The 18288-nt window shown below is 63.6% G+C and overlaps 2 protein-coding genes and 1 long non-coding RNA gene across 5 annotated transcripts; 1 reads left to right on the top strand and 2 right to left on the bottom strand.

Moving 5' to 3' along the window:
- Window positions 1-112: 112 nt before the first annotated feature.
- Window positions 113-11504, bottom strand: GGT1 (gamma-glutamyltransferase 1). The gene is made up of 13 exons (XM_061141433.1): window positions 11366-11504; window positions 10719-10882; window positions 10031-10161; window positions 9865-9951; window positions 5347-5539; window positions 4957-5114; window positions 3900-4049; window positions 3471-3607; window positions 1496-1683; window positions 1215-1342; window positions 1010-1122; window positions 821-934; window positions 113-362 (listed from the first exon to the last, which is right to left on the bottom strand). The coding sequence occupies exons 2-13, from the start codon at window positions 10877-10879 to the stop codon at window positions 216-218; spliced, it is 1707 nt and encodes a 568-aa protein (XP_060997416.1). The 5' UTR covers window positions 10880-10882; window positions 11366-11504; the 3' UTR covers window positions 113-215.
- LOC133056273 (proline-rich protein 2-like) lies at window positions 1712-8624 on the top strand. Its single transcript, XM_061141434.1, has 2 exons — window positions 1712-2888; window positions 5935-8624. The coding sequence occupies exons 1-2, from the start codon at window positions 2861-2863 to the stop codon at window positions 6894-6896; spliced, it is 990 nt and encodes a 329-aa protein (XP_060997417.1). The 5' UTR covers window positions 1712-2860; the 3' UTR covers window positions 6897-8624.
- Window positions 11505-11512: 8 nt separating the features above from the next.
- LOC133056274 (uncharacterized) lies at window positions 11513-17331 on the bottom strand. 3 transcript variants are annotated; one of them, XR_009692778.1, is made up of 5 exons: window positions 16979-17331; window positions 16441-16554; window positions 13242-13338; window positions 12968-13037; window positions 11554-12149 (listed from the first exon to the last, which is right to left on the bottom strand). It is a non-coding gene; the product is annotated as an uncharacterized LOC133056274 (long non-coding RNA). The 3 variants fall into 3 exon arrangements; XR_009692777.1 differs by lacking the exon at window positions 12968-13037; XR_009692779.1 differs by lacking the exons at window positions 11554-12149; window positions 12968-13037; window positions 13242-13338 and adding an exon at window positions 11513-11533.
- Between the last annotated feature and the right edge of the window lie 957 nt (window positions 17332-18288).

Below are 18288 nucleotides of genomic sequence, written 5' to 3'. Positions count from 1 at the left end.
CTCCGAGTCCCGTCTCCAACCTCCCCCCAGGCGGCCCCACCTCACACAGCGCGCTGAAGCCCAGGGAGTCGGGAGCCGGCACGCAGAACCGCCCAGAGCCCGGCGCCGCCGCCGCATTTATTGCCCTGCTGCGCCGCTCCCAGGGGAAGCCAGTCCCCCAAGTCCCACCCCGGCCCCCGGCCCCCGGCCCGGCGGGCCTCTCCTCTCCGGAGCGCTCAGTAGCCCGCGGGCTCCCCGCCTTTCCTAGAGTCCGAGGCGGCCGCCCAGCCGCCGGCTGTGCGCACGACGGCCTGGACCACGGCGATGTAGGTGGACGTCTCCTCCGTGGTGTGATGCCGGGTCTTCAGGGCCGTGACCACCTCCTGCGGGCGGGAGGGGGCGCGGCCTCAGGGGCGGCCCGGGCAGCCCGCGCCGCCCGCGTGGGCTTCACACACCCCGGGGCCGCGGCTGCCGGCTGAGGGGCCAGGAAGAGCAGGCCGGAGCCCGCGGGGCCGACTGGGTCTCATCCGCGCGGGTGGCCCGGGCCTCTCTGGACCGGGGGCGAGGAGACCCCGGGAGGTGGGGGTGGGGGTGGGGGTGGGGGTGAGGGCCAGCCGCCGCGGGCAGCGGGGAGCAGCCATTGCCTGCTCTGCCGTGATCAGGAGCCGCAGGCCCGGGGGCCAACCGGGTCTCGGTCCCGCTTCCCCGCCCCGCCCCCACTGGGGCTCGGTCCCCCCGCCCCCGCCCCCACCCCGCCCCCACCGGGGCTCGGTCCCCCTGCCCCCGCCCCCGCCCCGCTCCCACCGGCCCGGTCCCCCCGGCCCGGCCCGGCCCGGCCCACCTGGTCGATGCCTTTCTCCAGCACGGTGGTGTTGGGCAGAAGCTGATTGTGAAGCCGGGGCTCCTCCACCGCCTGTTTGGCATCATAGCCAAACCACAGGCTATTGATGATGGCCTGGGGGTTGTGGGGATGGGGTCAGCGTGGCCCAGTGGGCAAGGGGCTAGGCGCTCAGGTGGGGGGAGCACGTACCAGCGCCGTGGACGTGGTGATCTGGGTGCCCCCGGAGGCGCCCACCACCATGCGGACCTGGCCGTCCTCACCCACGATGATCACGGGGCACATGGACGAGAGCGGCTGTTTGCCTGCAGCCGGTGGGGGGTCGGGGGGACAGAGCAGCCGGTCAGAGGCCTCGGGGCCACCAGCCCGCTCCCCGCCCGGGCCCTGCACCCCGCACCTGGAGCGATGAAGTTAGCCGGCGAGGGGGGCACCCCAAACTGGTTGATGATGTTGGGGGAGCTGAAGTCATCCATTTCATCATTGAACAGGATCCCACTGACCCGTGACCGCACCTTGGAACCGAAGCTGCCGACCGACCGGCGGGGTCAGAGCGGGGCCGGCCCGCCCGCCCCGTGCCCACCAACACACGCTCCCCAGAAAGGAGCTCTGCCAATGTGGAGCCCCCCTCCTGGGACACGCGGGCAGCCCCTGGCCCACCCGGCCACCTAGCGGCCCTACTAGAGGTTGATGGTGCTGGTGGCCGACACCGCGCTGCCGTCCTCCGAGACCACCGACAGGTGTGCAGTGCCCCCGCCGTCCGGCGTGTAGAACTCAGGCTCGTAGTAGGAGGCCGGGTGCGTGGTGCTGTCGGAGATCCGGGCCCGGAGCTGGGCGGCGAAGAACTCGGAGGTCATGTTGCGGACCACCTGCCGAGACCCCAGAGCTGCCCTGAGGGGGTGAAGGAGGCGGGGAGGGGGCACAGGCTTGTGCGAGCGGTTCTCAGGAAGCCCCAGCCCGTGGCTCCGACCACAACCCTCCTACGGCTGAGCCTCACGTGGCCCGCCCGAACCCCCTCTCCCCAGCCTCTGTCTCTGTTGCCGCCCAGCATCTCTGAGCAACCGTCTGCCCTCCGAACCCTGACTCTCACTGCACCCAGCCATTCATTCACTCATTCACGGAGCTCGTAAGTTCGTGTCCAGCACTGGGGGACCAGTAGGGAACAGACACGCCTGTCCCCACCCTCACAGCACAGAAGACAAACACATGTAGGGATGTGCTGGAAAGAACGAGCCAGGTGAGGGAGGGGAGGGGGCGAGAGGGATGGAAGAATGAGAGTGGTCAGGGAGGGCTTCTCGGAGGAGGTGATATCTGAAAAAAGCCACCTGACTGGTAATGCAAAGGCCCTGAGGCAGGCCTATGAGTGACGCGCAGACAGTGAAAGGAGTTAGGGAGAGAGGAGGTTGAAGACGCTTGCAGGGGCTGCTCCCACAGGTCCTTATGGGCCCTAAAAGGCCTTTAACACCTCCTGCGCTTGGGGCGGAGAAGTGAACCACTGACGATGTTAACCCTCTGGCAGCTGTGTGTGGGGGGCGGAACACAACTGGGAAGGGCTGTGACCTTCACCGGGTAGGTGAACAGTGCAGAAGGGGAGCCGGGGCACAGCGGGAGCCTGACTGGAATCGCACACTTGCTGGATCCTGAAGATCCAGTTCCGGGTGTGTGATGGGTCACCCCTGACGTGTGGAGTTTACTGGCAAGGCAGGGCCCTGGAGGCCAAGCAGAGGCCATGGGTTCTTGCAACACACACGGATTAAGTGACTAATCCAAGGGGAGAACATTAAGCTCGAATCTACTTCCGAGAGAGCAGCTGGACCGAGGGCCTGGGACATCCTAGGAGACAACGGCCCTGGGCCTTGAAGTCCACACGCCAACAGCCCAGGCCGGGGTCCGTTGAGGCTAAGAGACTGGAGGCCTCAAGATGCGGGCAGGACCCTCGGGGAAAGGCCGACCCGGGCGTCTGAACAGGACAAGAAACAGGCAGAGCGGAGGGGAGCCGGAGGCGGGAGAGAGGAAGGAAACCGGCTGCAACGTCCACAACTTTACATGAAGAAGCTGAGAGGAGGCGGCGCTGGTGAAGGGGGTGGGATGCCGTGGAGGGGGCCGGAGGGGACTGGAGGCCCGGTCAGGGCCTGGAGTGGGTGGAGGGGGGAAGGCCTACGGGGCGGCTGCAGGGCCCACCTCGCAGGGGGGACCTGAGTAGGGGAGAGTAGGGGATGAGGGCCGTGATGGGGATGGAGGTGGGGGTCCAGCCTGGAGCAGGGGGGCGCCTGGTGAGCAAGCGGGTTGGGCAGTGGGGATCTGGGAAGCAGGTGTGACCGGGAGCACCTGTGGCCTGGGCCTCTGCCAGCCTGGATTGAACCTCATCATCAGCCCTGTGGGCTGGGATGCCCCTGTGTGCTCGCCCCCTCACCTCGGCGCTGACCACTCCAGGGGCTTCCAGGCCAAGGACACGGCTCGTGCTGAGGCCCTGAAGCCGGAGTGTGGCGGAGGAGGCGCGCACTAAGGACCCCCCAGCACCCCCACTCTCCCAGCGAGAGCGCCCTGGCCCAGAGGCCAGCACACGGGGTCAGCAGTCCACCCGGCAGCCCCGAGGCCGAAGTCGGCGGTGCAAACAGGAATGAGGCAGAGCGGGGCTGCGCCCCTGCCCCCGTACCTCAGTCACGTTGACAAACTTGGGGTCCCCAAGCAGGGTCCTCTTGGCGTAGGCAAAGCGGAAGGCCTCCACGATGCGGTGGTAGGTCAGGCCCTTCTGCTCAGGTGTCTCCACGCTCACCCGGGAGAAGTTGTACCCTGGTCGGGCAGATCCACAGTGACCCCAGCGGCCCCGGGTCCCCTCGGCCAAGACAGCGGGGTGCCCGGGAGGCGTCCCTGAGCCACTCGGCTCACCCTGAGGAGCGGAACGTTCACTGTCCAACAGCAGTGCCTACTTGGGAGGCAGGGGAAGGAAGCAAGGGTCCCTGCATCTGGGCACACACATCAGCCACAGCGCCACCCAGGCCCCGGGGTGGCCAATGACCGCCTAGATCTACCAGGTGTGCCCCCCGGCCCAGGCCGCCCAGCCCACGCCTGGGACACAGCTGACCTTTGAGGATGTTGATGATGAGGGCCAGCACGGGCCCGCTGAGTGGGGCGCTGGGCGCATAGAGCTGGGCGTCCCCGAGGCTGACGCTCAGCGGCTGCTCAATCAGCTCCGCCTGGTAGTGGTTCAGGTCCTCGGCCGTCACGATGCCCCCTACAGTGGGGGACCCAGGGATGAGACACACTTCTGGGGGACCATCAAGTGGGGAGCCCTGTCCACCGCCTCCCCCACCAACCCCCCTGACCGTGCCACCTTCCCGGGGCCAGGTCCAGGCCAGCGTCCTCCACCTGCTGTGCCATTGGCCTCCGGGTCCGACATCTGTCCTCCCGGGGGGCCAGAGGTCCCCCCCTCTCCCATCAGCCTCCTCCTCCTCTGACTAGTGGGTGGGTGGAGGGAGGCCCTTAATTCTCCAGGGAAACTGGCTCCAGACAGATGAAGTATTTAAAGTATTTATAGGCTAATTTCCGGTGTCAGTGGTAAAGGTCAATACGCTAAGCGCCCTCCTCCCTGACACACACAGCTTGGGGAGGCGGGAGCAGAAAAGAGAGGCAACTGGGGCTCCTAAACCCACCAGAACCTGCCCACAAGTTCCCTGCAGGCAGCACCCCCGACACCCCTCTCAGCAAGCCCACCCTTCTTCCCTGTGATCCTCCTGGAGAATTACAACCCCTCTCTCCAGGCCTCAGACTGCTCTCTGCCTGCAAAGTCCAACCTCACCTGTGGCTCAGGTGCCACCTCCTCCAGGAAGTCCTCTGGGGTTTGCACCTGTGTGCTTTCCCCAATCCTGGCTCCTGCCTACAACTGCATTCCTGCCCACCCCTCAATGCGCCCAACCCTGCAGCCCCGGGGTTCCTGTCCTAGACTGCGGGAATTCCCTCCACTTTGACTTAACCAGGAGCTGTGGATCCGTGCGGCCCATCACCATCTGCAGACACACTTGTGACCCTTCCCTGCCAGGCACTCCCTGAGGGCCCAGCGTCCAGGCAGGACCCAAGGACCCCAGGCTCAGCATTCCCGCTGTGGAGCTTCCCGCCCCAGGCCCCCAGCACTGCCCACTCACCGGCCTCCTGGATGTCCTTGACAATCTGGGCTGTGAGGCTCCCATTGTAGAAGGCTCGGGCGCCCTCTGAGGCCAGCGTCTCCAAGGTATCGGCCAGCCGGGGCATGGTCACCTGGTCCCCCTCCCGCAGCACCTTCCCGTCACGGCAGAACACCTCGCTGGGATGGCAGGGGTGGGGCTCTCATGAGGCAGGCATGGGGGCAGGCTCAGGCATCCAGCCCCCACCCCCAAAGGAGACCAAAGGATGGGTGCCCCTGCCCACGATGTCTGGCCCAGCTGGGGCCGGGACCCGCCCCCCCAGGCTCAGAGGGTCAGGGCTCTGGTCCCTGGGTGGGCGCCGACGCCGGAAATCGCCACCCGCTTGTGCCCGCGGCGGGGACGCAGGCGTACCACAGCGCGGGGTGCCGCTCCACGGTCTCCCGCTGCCTCTCCAGGGCTCCCGCCAAGGCCTTCCCCACCGGGAAGCCCCGGCGGGCCAGCTCGATGCTGGGCTGGAAGAGACGTGCCCAGGGCAGCCGCCCGTGCCGCTGGTGTGCCAGCTCGTAGCCGCGGAGCTCACCCGGAACCGCCACCGACAGCCCGCCTGCAAAAGGAGAGGCACCCGGCTGGTGGTCCGCACGGGAAGGTCCAGGCACGTCCCCGGTCGGACCCAGAGGCTCAGGAGGGAAATGCATGCTTGCGGTTGTGCCTGGTGAAGGGTAAAGAATCCGCCTGCAGGGCAGGAGACCTGGGTTCAATCCCTGAGTTGGGAAGACCCGCCTGGAGGAGGAAATGGCAACCCACCCCAGTACTCTTGCCTGGAGAATCCCATGGACAGAGGAGCCTGGAGGGCTACAGTCCATGGGGTCACAAAGAGTCGGACACGACTGAGTGACTGACACAGTTGACCTGGCAGGCAGGCATGCGACACTGCTCGGGGTGTCTGCTGGGGGCACGGGGCTCCCGCTGTCCCCCAGGCCTACACGTCTGTCTCCGCAGGGGCCGCATGTCTGAAAACCTGGTCCAGGCTCACAGCTGCGCAGCAAGAGTGTACGGAAGCCGGACCTCACCACCTCTCTCGGTCTGAGCCTCCCGGGTCACGAGCCCCTTCACCTTGTACGATTGATTCAAGGGTTCCACCAGAACCCACCAAGGCCCCCAGTCCAAGCCCCAGACCACCCTCAAGGCTGAGCTGGTACCAAAGCAAGAGCCCTTTCTTCCTGTCTTCCACTGTCCCAGACCCCTGCGCCGTGCCCTCTCCAGGTCTGTTTCCCCATCTGACCATGAAGGGTTTTGTTTCCCAGCCCCATCCTTTGAGAAGCCAGGATGCCACTGGAGACAGAATCCCAGACCCCAGCTCCCCAGGAGGCCCCACCGCCCGCCGGCGTGCCCTAGGGCCCGGCCCTGACACACAGCCTCAGCACAGGCCGGCTCACAGGCCCCTTCCTGCTTTCACCCGAGATGCGGGGCGGGGCAGGGCAGGAGGGCGCCCATTTCGGCCACTCCCAGGCTCTCTCCCACCCAGAATTCGGGCACGAGGTTCCAAGAGCCGGGTTGTTACCACATCACCTCCCGGAAGTTCTGCCAGCCAGCACACATCCTTCCCCTTCTGCACATGCGGGCCTGACCTCAGGCCAGTGAGGCTCTGGGCCGCCTGCTCACCAGGGAGCCGGGCCCCTTTCTCACCTCGCCTGGCCCGTCCCTGTCTCCCCGGGCTGCTTCTGCATCTCCCAGCATCGCCTCTGTCTACCCTCCCGCACACCAGGCTGCCTGCTCCAGGGTGTGTGCACGTGAGGTCGTGTCCGACCCCTGGGGCCCCATGGACTGCAGCCCGCCGCCAGGCTCCTCCATCCGCGGGATTCTCCAGGCAAGAGCACTGGAGTGGGTTGCCATTTTCTCCTCCAAGGGATCTTCCCTGCCGGGAGCCAACACACGAGACCCTACCCATGACAAGGCCATGAGGGAGAAAACCTGACGGGCAAGGAGGATCAGGTTTTCAGGGGTTTCGAAAAGGCCAGCTCACGAGATCCCACCCATGACAAGGTCACGAGGAGACAGCCTGACAGGCAAGGCAGATCAGGTTTTCAGGGATTTCGAAAAGCTGCCCCCGGCGCTCACCTTAAAGATGATATATCTTTCTGATGCCTGCCTCAATAGACTATTCCCTAGTTTCTGTGACACAGACAGAAGGCCTTCCCCAATCTCTTCCCAAATAAGAATCAATTTAGAACTTTAATCAATAAGTTTCCCAGGTGGTGGTATTTTATGAGATTATCCAGGGTGAAAGGAGGGTTTTAATTTAAACTCCTTTGCTGGTAGTTTGTTAGTCAAATATATTTATGCCCTTGATACTAATATGCATGATTGCTTATAATATCCTAATCATAAAATAACATAAAGAACCTGATCATATAAAGGCCCTAACAGACATAGAGCCCTTCGGGGCGGGGGGGTGAGGAAGTCCTATTAGAAAACACAAGAAAAATTATTCTAAAAGTAGCTATTGGGTTAACATTTGCTTGCTGTGTTTTTGCTTTCAATGTGCTAAGGTTGTGTTATAGAAACCATTGTTAATATAGTTAAAGATCTAGAGAAATAAGAGCTTAGCCCTAGTGTGGTAACAATGAGATGGTTGCTAATTGTCAGCCAGGAGTGCTAGGCAGAGGTTGCCTCACTGAAGCTGCAGAGTCAGTCTGGGGTAAACTTCTTAGATAAACGCAACTGACAACTTCTGCAGAAGGATTAATTTTTGTGTTAACAAGGTTATACTTCTGCTCTGTACTGTTGCCCTATGAGACTGCTACCTTTCAGTTAAGATCACCATAGAAACAGAAAATAGGTTTACATTCACCTGACCTGCATAAAATGTTAATAGGCCCCAAGGCCAGAAGATAATGTACAAGACCCTCATAAACAAAGAAATATGCAGAAAACACCCTGGTTTCATGAAGGACAAGCTGACGTAATGTTAAACTATCTTCCCCTCAGAAATGTACTAACTTAGGGTATAAAAGCCACGGTAAAAAATAAAGCATTGCCAGACTCTGCTAGACTCTGCAAACAACCCTGTCTGGTCAATCTCCCTCTCTCCCTCTCTCTCTCCCTCGCAGACTTGGCCCTATCAAGGCTGGTCTCACGTGTCTTCTCTCGCCGATGCCGTTCATCCTAAGGGTACCCCTGGATCCTGCCGAGGCTGGACCCCGGCACTTCCCGACCCCGGGATCGAACCCAGGTCTCTCGCACCTCCGGCCGCGGCAGGCAGATTCTTTACCACTGAGCCCCCGTTACGTGCTGACGGCCCCCAGGCTGAACTCTCGAGGCTGCTCCCCTGATGGCCAGATCTGAGGGTCAAAAAAGGCACCTCAAGGGGGACCCATCGGCAGACTTGCCAGTCCCCGTGAGGGCCACTCTGTCCTCCCCCGGGACCCCTGGCTGTGTGTCACAGCAGACCCGTCAGCAGATCCACGGCTCCAGCCTCCGGCTGTGCTCAGCACCAGCCCTCAGCATCCCTGCCCATCACGGGACTTCCCGACGGGCCACCTGACCGGCAGCCCGAGGGGTCCCGTCGGAAAAGAGCCAGGTCCACCCCAGTGCCCTCCGATGCAGGGAACACCCGTCCCTCCTTCAGACACAAGGCCGGGTCTTCACGATGACCCACCAGGAGGTCCAGCGCGACCTGACCCCGCGTCCTCCTCCTCCCCCGGATGCCCACCCCCGGCCCCAGCCTCCAGGTCTTTGCACCTGGTAAACCCAGGTGCCCTCTCGGCCTGCCCGTGTCCGCTTTCCCGGCCACGCGGTGACATGGGGCACACCCGTGCTCATGTTCCCTCTGCTCCTCCTGGACTCTGCCCTTCACTTGGTACCTTTGTTTCAGGTGAAAAACGCCCCAATGCCTGACAAGCCCAGGTCAAACACATGAATATTAAGAATGCAAAATGCCAAGTCTGTAAGATGTTTGCAGTCTCACACCCTGAATGACTTCATTGCTACACCCAGTGAGCTGCCCAGCGGGTGAAAATTCAAAGACTGACTATACATTGGAGAGAAAGAGAATTCCAAAAGGGCCGCTCCCAGAGGCCCCCGCGGTCCCCCAGGGGCAGAGCCTGCAGGAGGGGGTCAGACCCACTCGGGCCTTTAATCTCCATCCCTCCTCCCTCCAGCCTCGTCCTGCAGTCCACCGGGGTCTTTGCAGGGCATCCCCTGGGGCTGAAGGGCAGGTTAGAAAAGAGACCCCGCCCCACCCTCTAGACAGCTAACCCCACAGGTGAACAAACAGACGAACGATGAATGACTTGGATGCTCTTTAAAAACACAACAGGTGCATTCAAACTCAGCTTTCCCACCATCCAGCTGGGTGACCTTGTGTGTGTGTGTGTGCTCATGTGTCTGACCCTGTGACCCCGTGGTCTGCAGCCCCCAGGCTCTCCTGTCCCTGGGATTCTCCAGGCAAGAAGACAGGAGTGGGTTGCCATGGCCCTCTCCCGGGGGTCTGCCCAGCCCAGGGGTTGAACCTGGGTCTCCCACACTGTGGGCGGGTTCTTTACCGCTGAGCCACCTGGGAAGCTGTGTGTGACCTTGGTCAGTCTACATGGCCTCCCTGGGCGGGCCTCAGCGTCCCCAGCGATAAGACGGGAACCCGCACCGAGCTCTCCTGCCAAGTGTGGGTCAAGGGAGGGTCAAGGGGCTCGCCGTGGACTGAGCCGAGTGCTGGCCCCGGATACACGCAAGCTGACGTAACAGGCATCATTCCGTTTCTCTAGCTCCCTGTGGCCCTGGAGGGGCCTGAGCAGAAACGCCCTTCACTCTGTGATGATGGGCTTGATCCTCCATGGTGGGGGTGCTGTGGGCCCCCGGAAGGGGCGGGAGGGCCACCCTCGGCCCCGCAGACATCTCCTCCTGGCCCCGCGTCCGCCCCGAGCCCGCTCTCACCTTCCTCCGACTGCTCCGAGCTGTTGAACATGCCGGCGGTGGCCAGCCGCGGGGCCACCTCGCGGGCGTTGATGACTTCAGCCTTCCCTGGAAGGAGAGGGCGGCTGGGCAGGCTGCACGGCCCCGGCCCCTCCCCGCCCCAGAGCCTGCCCCGCCGGGCACTCACGCGTGGTGCTGTTGTAGATGGTGAGGAACAGGCCGCCCCCGATGCCCATGCTGTGGGCATTCAGGAGCCCCATGCACAGCAGGGCCGCGATGGCCGCGTCCACCGCCGAGCCGCCGTCCAGCAGCGCGTCCCTGCCAGCAGCACGGTGGGGGTGAGCGGCTCGGAGGGGCGCACCCCGCCGCCCCAGGGAGGACCGAGAGGGGCCCACGGGTTTCGTTTTTTAACGCAAAAAATTTGCTGTATTTGAAAATCAACAGGCTTTTCACGCCGACAGATGGACATGACTTTGATAATTGGAAAAGAATGAAACCTTGCTCCTTTTTTCAGTAATATCATCTTTTTCCCGTGTAAGTGAGAACTGACTTTTGTATACGTGAGTTGTGGGCCTACAGAGAGCAGCAGCAGAGTTTCTTTGAAGAGGCAGACACCCTTGAACTGAGAAAGGGGCCCAGCCGATCAGCGGGAGACACCCACACCCTGCCCTCAGCTCCAGGGTCCCCTTCACCCCTGACCAGAGGCTGCTGGCAAGGTCCACAGATGGGACGAGCAGCTCCGCATGCATGAACACCGCTCGCCCAGGCAGTCCGATGACCGGGGCCGGCGGGGTCGGGGATTGAGCCCCAGAGGGGTGAGGGTGATGCCTCGGGGCATGACAGGGGCGGTCCCCCAGGCCCAGGGCCCCACTCACCTGCCGATCTCTGAACAGCGCTTGGCGTCCGCAGCCACGGCAGCCCTGGGGTACACGTGGCCGTGCGGCTTGGAGGTCTCGGGCAGCCAGATGCAGAGCCCAATGATCAGGAGGACCAAGACCACGGCCGCCAAGGCCAGCAGCAGGGACCGCTTCTTCATGCTCTGTGGCGTGAGGTGCGGGAGTGGCAGGTCAGGGGACCGACCGCCGACTGGGCCTGGCACAGCCTCGCCCCCCGGGGCACGGCACACAGCCCGGCCTCAGAAGGACAAACCTGGGCCTCCTCCCGGCCCCCAGACGCACGGGCCCCCCAGCCTCCCCTTCTTTGCTCAGGCCACGCCGTCTCTCAGCAGCTCCTGGCCCATCTCTGCCCCCTAAATCCTCCTGCTCAGCCTCGGGGCCCCCCTCCGGCCAGGACCCTTCCTGGGAGGGGAGCCCCCCGGACCTGCCTGGCCCCTCACAGCGGCCTTCAGGTCAGTCCAGGAGGAACAGGCCTGGCCTGACTCCTTCCCAACGCTGTCCTCGGGGCCCCAGGTGACCTGCCGCAGAGCGTGGGGCCCAGCTTCCGATGCGCTCAAAGTGAGGGGGGGCACCCAGGTCTCCTGACATCGTCGGCTCAGCCAGGCCGCCGCAGGACCGGAGCCTACCTTCCTCAGTGGGTGGGCGGCCCGAGCCTCCCAGGGAGGGGGCCGCAGAGACGGTGTGGGCTGGACGGGCTGCAGAAATGGCTGGGGCCGCCTTCACGCTCCGTGGGAGCCCGTGACCACAGAACCTGCTCCAGGGAGACTTTGTGAGCACGCAGCTTGCTCGTCCTCCTGCAAACGGAGAGGGTGTCTCTGAAGCCTGCGGGGAGCAATGTGAGGACTCTCTGTGTCTGCAAGAGGAAGCTGTCAGCTGCTCCCCTGTTCCCATGAATTCCACCCCCGAGGGCCTTTCTTCCAGGCACGGGTGTGTGTCTGTGTGTGTGTGTCTCACAGGCAGCTGGCCTGTGACCAACGGGTGAGGGCCACTGTGTCGGCCTCACGGGCTCTGGGGCCGGCCTGCCCCATCTCACCTGCGTGGGGTCTTGGGAAAGTCACTGGCCGTCCAGTGCAATGAGAGATGAAGTGGGTTGGAAAGTGTGAACATGTAAACTGCTCAGTCGTGTCTGACTCTGCAACCCCACGGACTGCAGCCCGCCAGGCTCCTCTGTCCATGGGGTTCTCCAGGCCAGAATACTTTGGAGCGGGTTGCCATTTCCCTCCTCCAGGGGGTCTTCTGCACCGAGGGATGAGCCCTGCGCTCCGGCACCGCAGGCAGATTCTATGCCCTCTGAGCTGGGTGTGAAGCGTCAGCTAAGTACTGGCTTCGCTGAGGCCCGTGGATGGGAGGGGAGCCGGCCAGCCTCACCTCACCCTGACACCGTGGCTGCTTTGGTGACTTCCTGCCAGGCTGGACAGGGAGGGGCAGCCATTAACCATGGGGTCCCAGTGGAAGGACGGCAGGTGGGGTGTGTGTGACCCAACGGGCATCAGAGGGGGAAGGCCCCCTCTCTCAGGCTCAGTTCCCCCCCGAAGGGTGATGTTCTGCCGGAAAACCCCGGGCCGGGACCCCTCTGCCTCACCCCATCCCTACTCAGAGGCACCTGCCCTGGGATCCATGCCCTTTGCCGGGCCAGAGAGCCCGCAGGCCATGTCCTGAGCCCCAGGCCTGTTCACTGGGTCCAGCCATGCTGGGCACTGCAAGGGCATACTGGGCATTTCTACTGAGCTTGGGACCCTCAGCTGAGACCCTCATCCTACTCTGCATTCTCTCCCCACCCAGGCCCCTGGGAGAAGCTCGCCAAGGCCTCCTGAGGTCCACGCTCCGGCCTCCCCTCCATCCAGCTTTCCGCCCAAGGGCCTAAGTGGGCTCCCCAGAGGGCCGGGGGTACCCTCCGAGGTTCAGCCTGCCGGGGTTGGGGAGCATTAGGCCAGCGGTAGGCCGCACTGACCGGCGCCCTCCCCCTCTCCTCCCAGGCCCAGCCCAGCCCCCACAGGAAGCCTGGAAGAAGACACCCTGCTGGGGGACTAGCTTCTGTCTCCCATCCCCGCCCCCCACATCTTTGGGCTGGCCAAAACCACATCCAAGCCTCCCCCCCAAACCCCTCCCGCCCCCCGCCACTGGGCTAGCTCTCACCCAAATCAGTGTCAGGAGGGGAAACTGAGGCCAGGGAAGGGGTGCTGGGCCTCCAGCAGCGGCCAGGCTCCTCCTGACCCCGGTCAGCTTACCTGAGGCCTGGGGGCTGCGGCGGTGCTCAATACCCCCCTACTTCTCAAGAGACGATGGTGGGCTGGGGCACTGGCCGGGGAGGAGGAGGCCGACTTGTCTGCCTGGGAAAGTCTCTCCAGGCACAGGCCAGGCTCCCCACCCCAGGAGCCGCCCGGAGCCACGCCTGCGGGCCCTGCAGAGCTCCTCAGGGGACCCAGAGCTAGGCTGGGAGGTGGGAGCTGGGAGCTGGGGTGGGCCCCACCAGGAGGAGAAGAGGGGCTGAGGAACCCTCACCTAGTCTTGCAGGGGTCACAGGGGGCCAGAGGCCCTCCCAGGGGCGTGGAGTCCTATCCCAAGGCCACAGCTCCAGAGTCCAGAATGAAGGTCGTCTCTGGGACAGATTGAGCCGGAACCATTGCCAAAAGCCTCCCTGATCCTTACCAGCCAGTTTGCTGACCCCCAGTGATGCAAAAATGCCCACCCGGTCCTCACCCTATAGCACCCTAACTAATCACCTAATGCCACCCTTCCAGAAGGAATTTTCTTTGTCTCAAGGCTATAAAAATTTTCTACTAACCCATGGAAAACATCAGTTCTCCCTAGGCTGTCAGGAGGTCACATGTCCCCTCGCCCCACCAGGATAAAGCTATCAGAGATTCACAGTCTCTCAACCAAAACTCCAAGATAAGAATAGCAGGACAATTAAGGGAGGAGGCTGGACCCTGCATGGATCACAGACCTGACCTCCTCCCTGACCACACACGCACAGAAAAGGCTCCTCGGAAGCCGAAGAGGAGTCAGGTCAAGGGATGCTCTACCCGTAGCCCTTTGCGGTAGAATCCCTTTTGGCGAAGAGATGCGTGTACACACATGGCGGATCCTGAGACACGCAAAGGAGGCAAATCATAACGAGTGGCTAGAGGGAAACTGAAAGAAATGCCCCATAAAGTGGTTGAAACTGCCACATGGATGCAACTCAGGGCCTTGCTGTCTGAGTCCGCCGTGAGTCTGTCCACACACGCTGTACTCTCTTCCTAATAACCACTTTACTTGCTTCACTGCTTTCCATCTTGGTGGAAATTCTTTCCAGCAAAGCTGAAGGGCCAGGGCTCTTGTCACTGACCACTGGTCTAGTGGCTGGGATCTGGTGGTCTCAGCACTGTGAACGGGCCCAGCCTCTGTTCTTGGGAACCCAGGTCCTGCTCCATGCTGCTGCAGGCCAAGGCCGCCGGAGACCAGGCCTGCTGCACTCCTAGCAGTCTTATTACCACAGTGCAGGAGACCCAAGTTCAACCCCCGGGTCAGGAAGATCCCCTGGAGGAGGGCATGGCAACCCACACCAGTACTCTTGCCTGGAGAATCCCCATGGACAGAGGCGCCTGGCGGGCTACAGTCCATGGGGTCACAAAGAGTTGCAACTAACACTTTCACTATCTCTGCTGTTTATTCTCAAAAAACTCACTCCTTTCTGAAATACTCTGTGTCTGGAAATGCTTTCCCAAGCCGCACTCAGACTGCCATGACAGGGGGCACTTTGAATCCCTGTGGAGAGTGGGCAATCCCCAAAGACAGCACGCAGCAGGCAGGGCGGCCAGAGGCTGTGTCCCATCACGTCCGGTCTGGTCCCGACCTGTCACGGCAGCCAGGATGCGGGGGACTCCACCCATTACCAGGCGGCTAAAGTTCACACCGCCCTGGGAGGGCCCTGGAGGGGGCAGGTGCTGTCAGCGATGACCCCTGGATGGTGGCAGCAGGTGAGGGGTGTGGCCCCAATGGGGAAGGAGCGGCGCGTAGACAGAGGCCAGGCACTCCTTGTCCCAGAGGATGGTGTCTGGGTGGGTCTCCCACCAGCCCGCCCTGTCCTGGCTCAGAGTGTCTGAATTCCAGGCCCAGAGATGGCTCCTGAGGCCGTGCAGCGGGGCCGGGGTGGCACCAGCAGCGGGGCAGAACCCAGACCGCGAGGCTCACCACACCCCGCAGCTGGGCGGAAAGGGCACCCCTCCCTCCTGCTTCACACCTAGAAGCTTCCACCATCTGTCCAATAATGGTAGTACCCCAGGCCTGAGGAACCAGCTGCCCAGCCTGGAAAGGCAGGGCCCAGAGGGCCAGAGCAGGTCCAAGGCCACACAGATCAGCAGGGCACACACACACCTGGCTGCCCCGTACCTGCCCCAAGGGCTGCATGTCCCGGACACCAGGGAGTGGAGTCGGGAGCAGCTCCAGACCCGCCCCGGGGGGACTTGGACCTTGTGCACCTCTCTCTGGCCTTTGTCTGCCAAGGGCAAGGATCAGCCGCTCTCAGGCAGGCCTCCCTTGCCTGCTGCCAGGCTTGCTGTATCTAGGCTGCCCTGAAGCCCCCAGCCCCCCACCTGCACTATCTAATCTGCAAAAAGCTCACAAGGCCGCGCCACCTGATAGAAGGAGACGCAGAGGCCGCCCCTGGGGCCACACAGCCAGAACACACCGCTGCCCTTGGGCGGGCTCCGCGTGGGACCCAGTCAGTGCGCTCCCGTGTGCTCTCCACCACGACCCCGGGCTGGGGGTGCCCCAACTGCTCTTTCCCTGGACATCATCCCGCCCCCTGCAGACCAGGGTGATTGAGAAGACGGGCTGGGGCAGGAGCCAGGGACCGAGGCTCAAGACCCGTCCCCGAGGGCTGGACGCTGGCCAGCAACACCGGGGCACTGGGTCCTGCCTGAGCCGCCGCATGACTGGACCGTCGGCAGGGAGGCTTCTGTGGTAGGAAGCCACAGGGCTCTGCCCACCTGCCTGAGCTTGCTCAATGGTTTCCTCCCTGCCTGGGGCAGCAGGAAGGTCAGAAAAAGGCCTGAGTGGACAGAGGAGGACCAGGACCTACAGGTGACCCCAGCAGGAAAACGCTGGGCTGGGATGGGCTGGAGGAGCTGCCACGGGGCCCAGGAGAAGACAAGCAGTGGCTGCAGGTTCTTGGGAAGGACGAGAGCGTCTCACAGGCCGAGTCAACAGAGGCAAGACGTTCAGAACAATAAAGCCCGTCCTCCCAGGTCAGCTGTGTCACATTCAGTCCCAGCTGGCCCCCACCCCCACCCCAGGGGGGAAGCCTGGGGGGCAGGGGTTCTGGGCTGGAGGTCTCCTTCAGACCCCGGGGTTCCTATGCTAGGCACATAAGGTGGTGAGCTCCCTGCCCCCAGGAGTATGCAAGTCTCACACATCCAGAGATACCTAGTCTGCCATGCGCCACCTGCTCCCAATGAGTGCACGCACGCGCACGCGCACACACAGGCCCATGAGGAATCTGGGCTGAGCGAGCAGGTTCCAGGACACACAGAAAGAGAGTGAAGAGAGGAGGCGCGCCGACAGCCTGGGGTTTCTCTGCTAATCCTCCAGCCCGAGCCAGAGGGGTGAGGCTGGGCAGAGCCGTTCACAGGCTGGCCGGAAGCCGAGGCTCAGGCCGGGGTGACTTGGGCCCTCAGGCACGTGGACGGGCAGGTAGGCACCCCGGCGCCCCACTTACCACCTGGCGGGCAGTGAAGAGTCGCGTCCTCCGGGGCCGAGAGCACAGCCCTGGGCAGGAAGCTCGGCACCACACCCGGACCGGAGCTGGGGTCCGTGCCCTGCGCTGCCCACCCTGGTGGAACAGGGCCGAGAATTAGAAACGGCTCCTTCCCCCGAGACCCGATGACCCCACTCTCAGCCGGAAGCCTGTCCAAGCGGCTGTGCGAGGACCACCAGGGGGTGGGCGGCCCCTGGAGCTGCGTAGTCAGCCCCCCCTGCACCACCGGCTTGCCCCTCCGCCCCCCAGAGCCCAAGGGGGGCAGATGTGGTCTGAGGGCATGGCACCCAGCCCCCAGCGCTGCCTGCCTCCACTCCAGACCCCCCCAGCGACCCCACCACGAGCCCAGGCTGCCCCACCCTTCCGGGCCTCAGTTTCTCCATGCTGGGCCCCCCTCCCTCTCAATCTGAGAAGCCCACTCCCCCGGCCTCCTCCACCCACCCCACACCCGTGGCCAAGTCAGCCGGGAAGCCTGGTCAGGCGGCCTCAGACCACTTACCAGACAACAAACAAGAGGCTCCCAGGCCAGACCCAGTCCGGCCAAGGGCCTAAGGCCCTGCCCGTCTATGCGGCCCCTCTGCGGGATCCAGCCACACCAGCCCCCATCACCCTGAAGGGCAGCCCACTACCATTCCACAGGTGCACAAACTGAGGCTCAGAGAGGGAGAGCAACCCATTCAGAGCTGAGACGGGACAGAACGGAGCTGGGGCTGGGACCCAGCGCCCCAGAAGCCCCCAAAAAGGCCCCAGGTCTGGGCTGCCCTCTCCCATGCTCCCCAGCAGCTCAGAGAGGGCGAGTGGCGGCCTTGGGGTCACACAGCACGGGGCGCAGCGGGCCCCCGCCCTGCCCCGGCTCACCTGGCTGCAAGGCTGGTCCTCTGTCTGCTCCAGCACTAGGCACGGAGCTCAGTCCCGTGCCGGCTCCTCCCCTCCTCCCCCCCAACCCCCTGCCGGCCGGAGTGGGGGAGGCTTTAAAGGCACAGGCACCCTTCCAGGTGGGGGAAGGAGAAGCCCTGGGTCCGGCCCCGGGGGGCCATGTGACCGGGACAGCGGCCAGCCTCTTTCAGCTCGGTGGGTCCCCAGCCGGGAGTAAAAGGACCTGAGTTCTGAGGGCCTCTGTGGAGCTGAATGAGGCCGGGCAGCGGGCAGGGGCAGGTCAGGCAATGGGTCTCTCCTGGCCCCTTAGGATATCTGGGGGCTGGCCCCACTTCTGGCCCCGGGATGCCCTCTCCCCCAGCCCCGGGGCCGCAGGCATACACAGGCTGTTGCTCGAAGGACCCTGGTCATGGGGACAGAAGGGAGTCACATGACCCGGGCCGCCTTTCCTCACCCCCCAACTTTCTGGGGTCTTGAGCAGGCAGGTTGATGGATGGCGGGGCAGTCTGCTCATGCCCCCGCCCACTCCTGCCCAATGGGAAGGGGTGGGGTGTGTGCCCCCACAAGGCTGGCAGGTCCAAGCCTGCCCAAGCCTCTGAAGTCCACGTGCCGCCTGCAGCCCACACATACGCACCCATCATTCATTCGTTCACTCGCTCTCCCCTCTGACCCATGCCGTTTCTTCTCTCCAGGGACTCTCAGCTGGACCCAAGATGGGGTAGCACGGTCAGCCATGGAGGGGGACCCCAGGACCCCGAGGGAGGGCCCCACGCCATCCCGGGGTGGGGTTGTCTAGCACCACTGGGATTGGACTGGGGAGGCCAGCCCGGTAGAGGGGCCATTGGAGCCCAGAGGCCAGGCCCTGGGGGCCATCTCTGGAGCAGAGAGGGCAGAAGAAAGACCCTGGACCTTCCTGACCCTTCCGGAGCCGTG

Source organism: Dama dama, chromosome 5, assembly GCF_033118175.1.
Source record: "Dama dama isolate Ldn47 chromosome 5, ASM3311817v1, whole genome shotgun sequence".
Lineage (NCBI taxonomy): Eukaryota > Metazoa > Chordata > Mammalia > Artiodactyla > Cervidae > Dama > Dama dama.
This window is presented reverse-complemented; position numbering and strand designations above follow the sequence as displayed.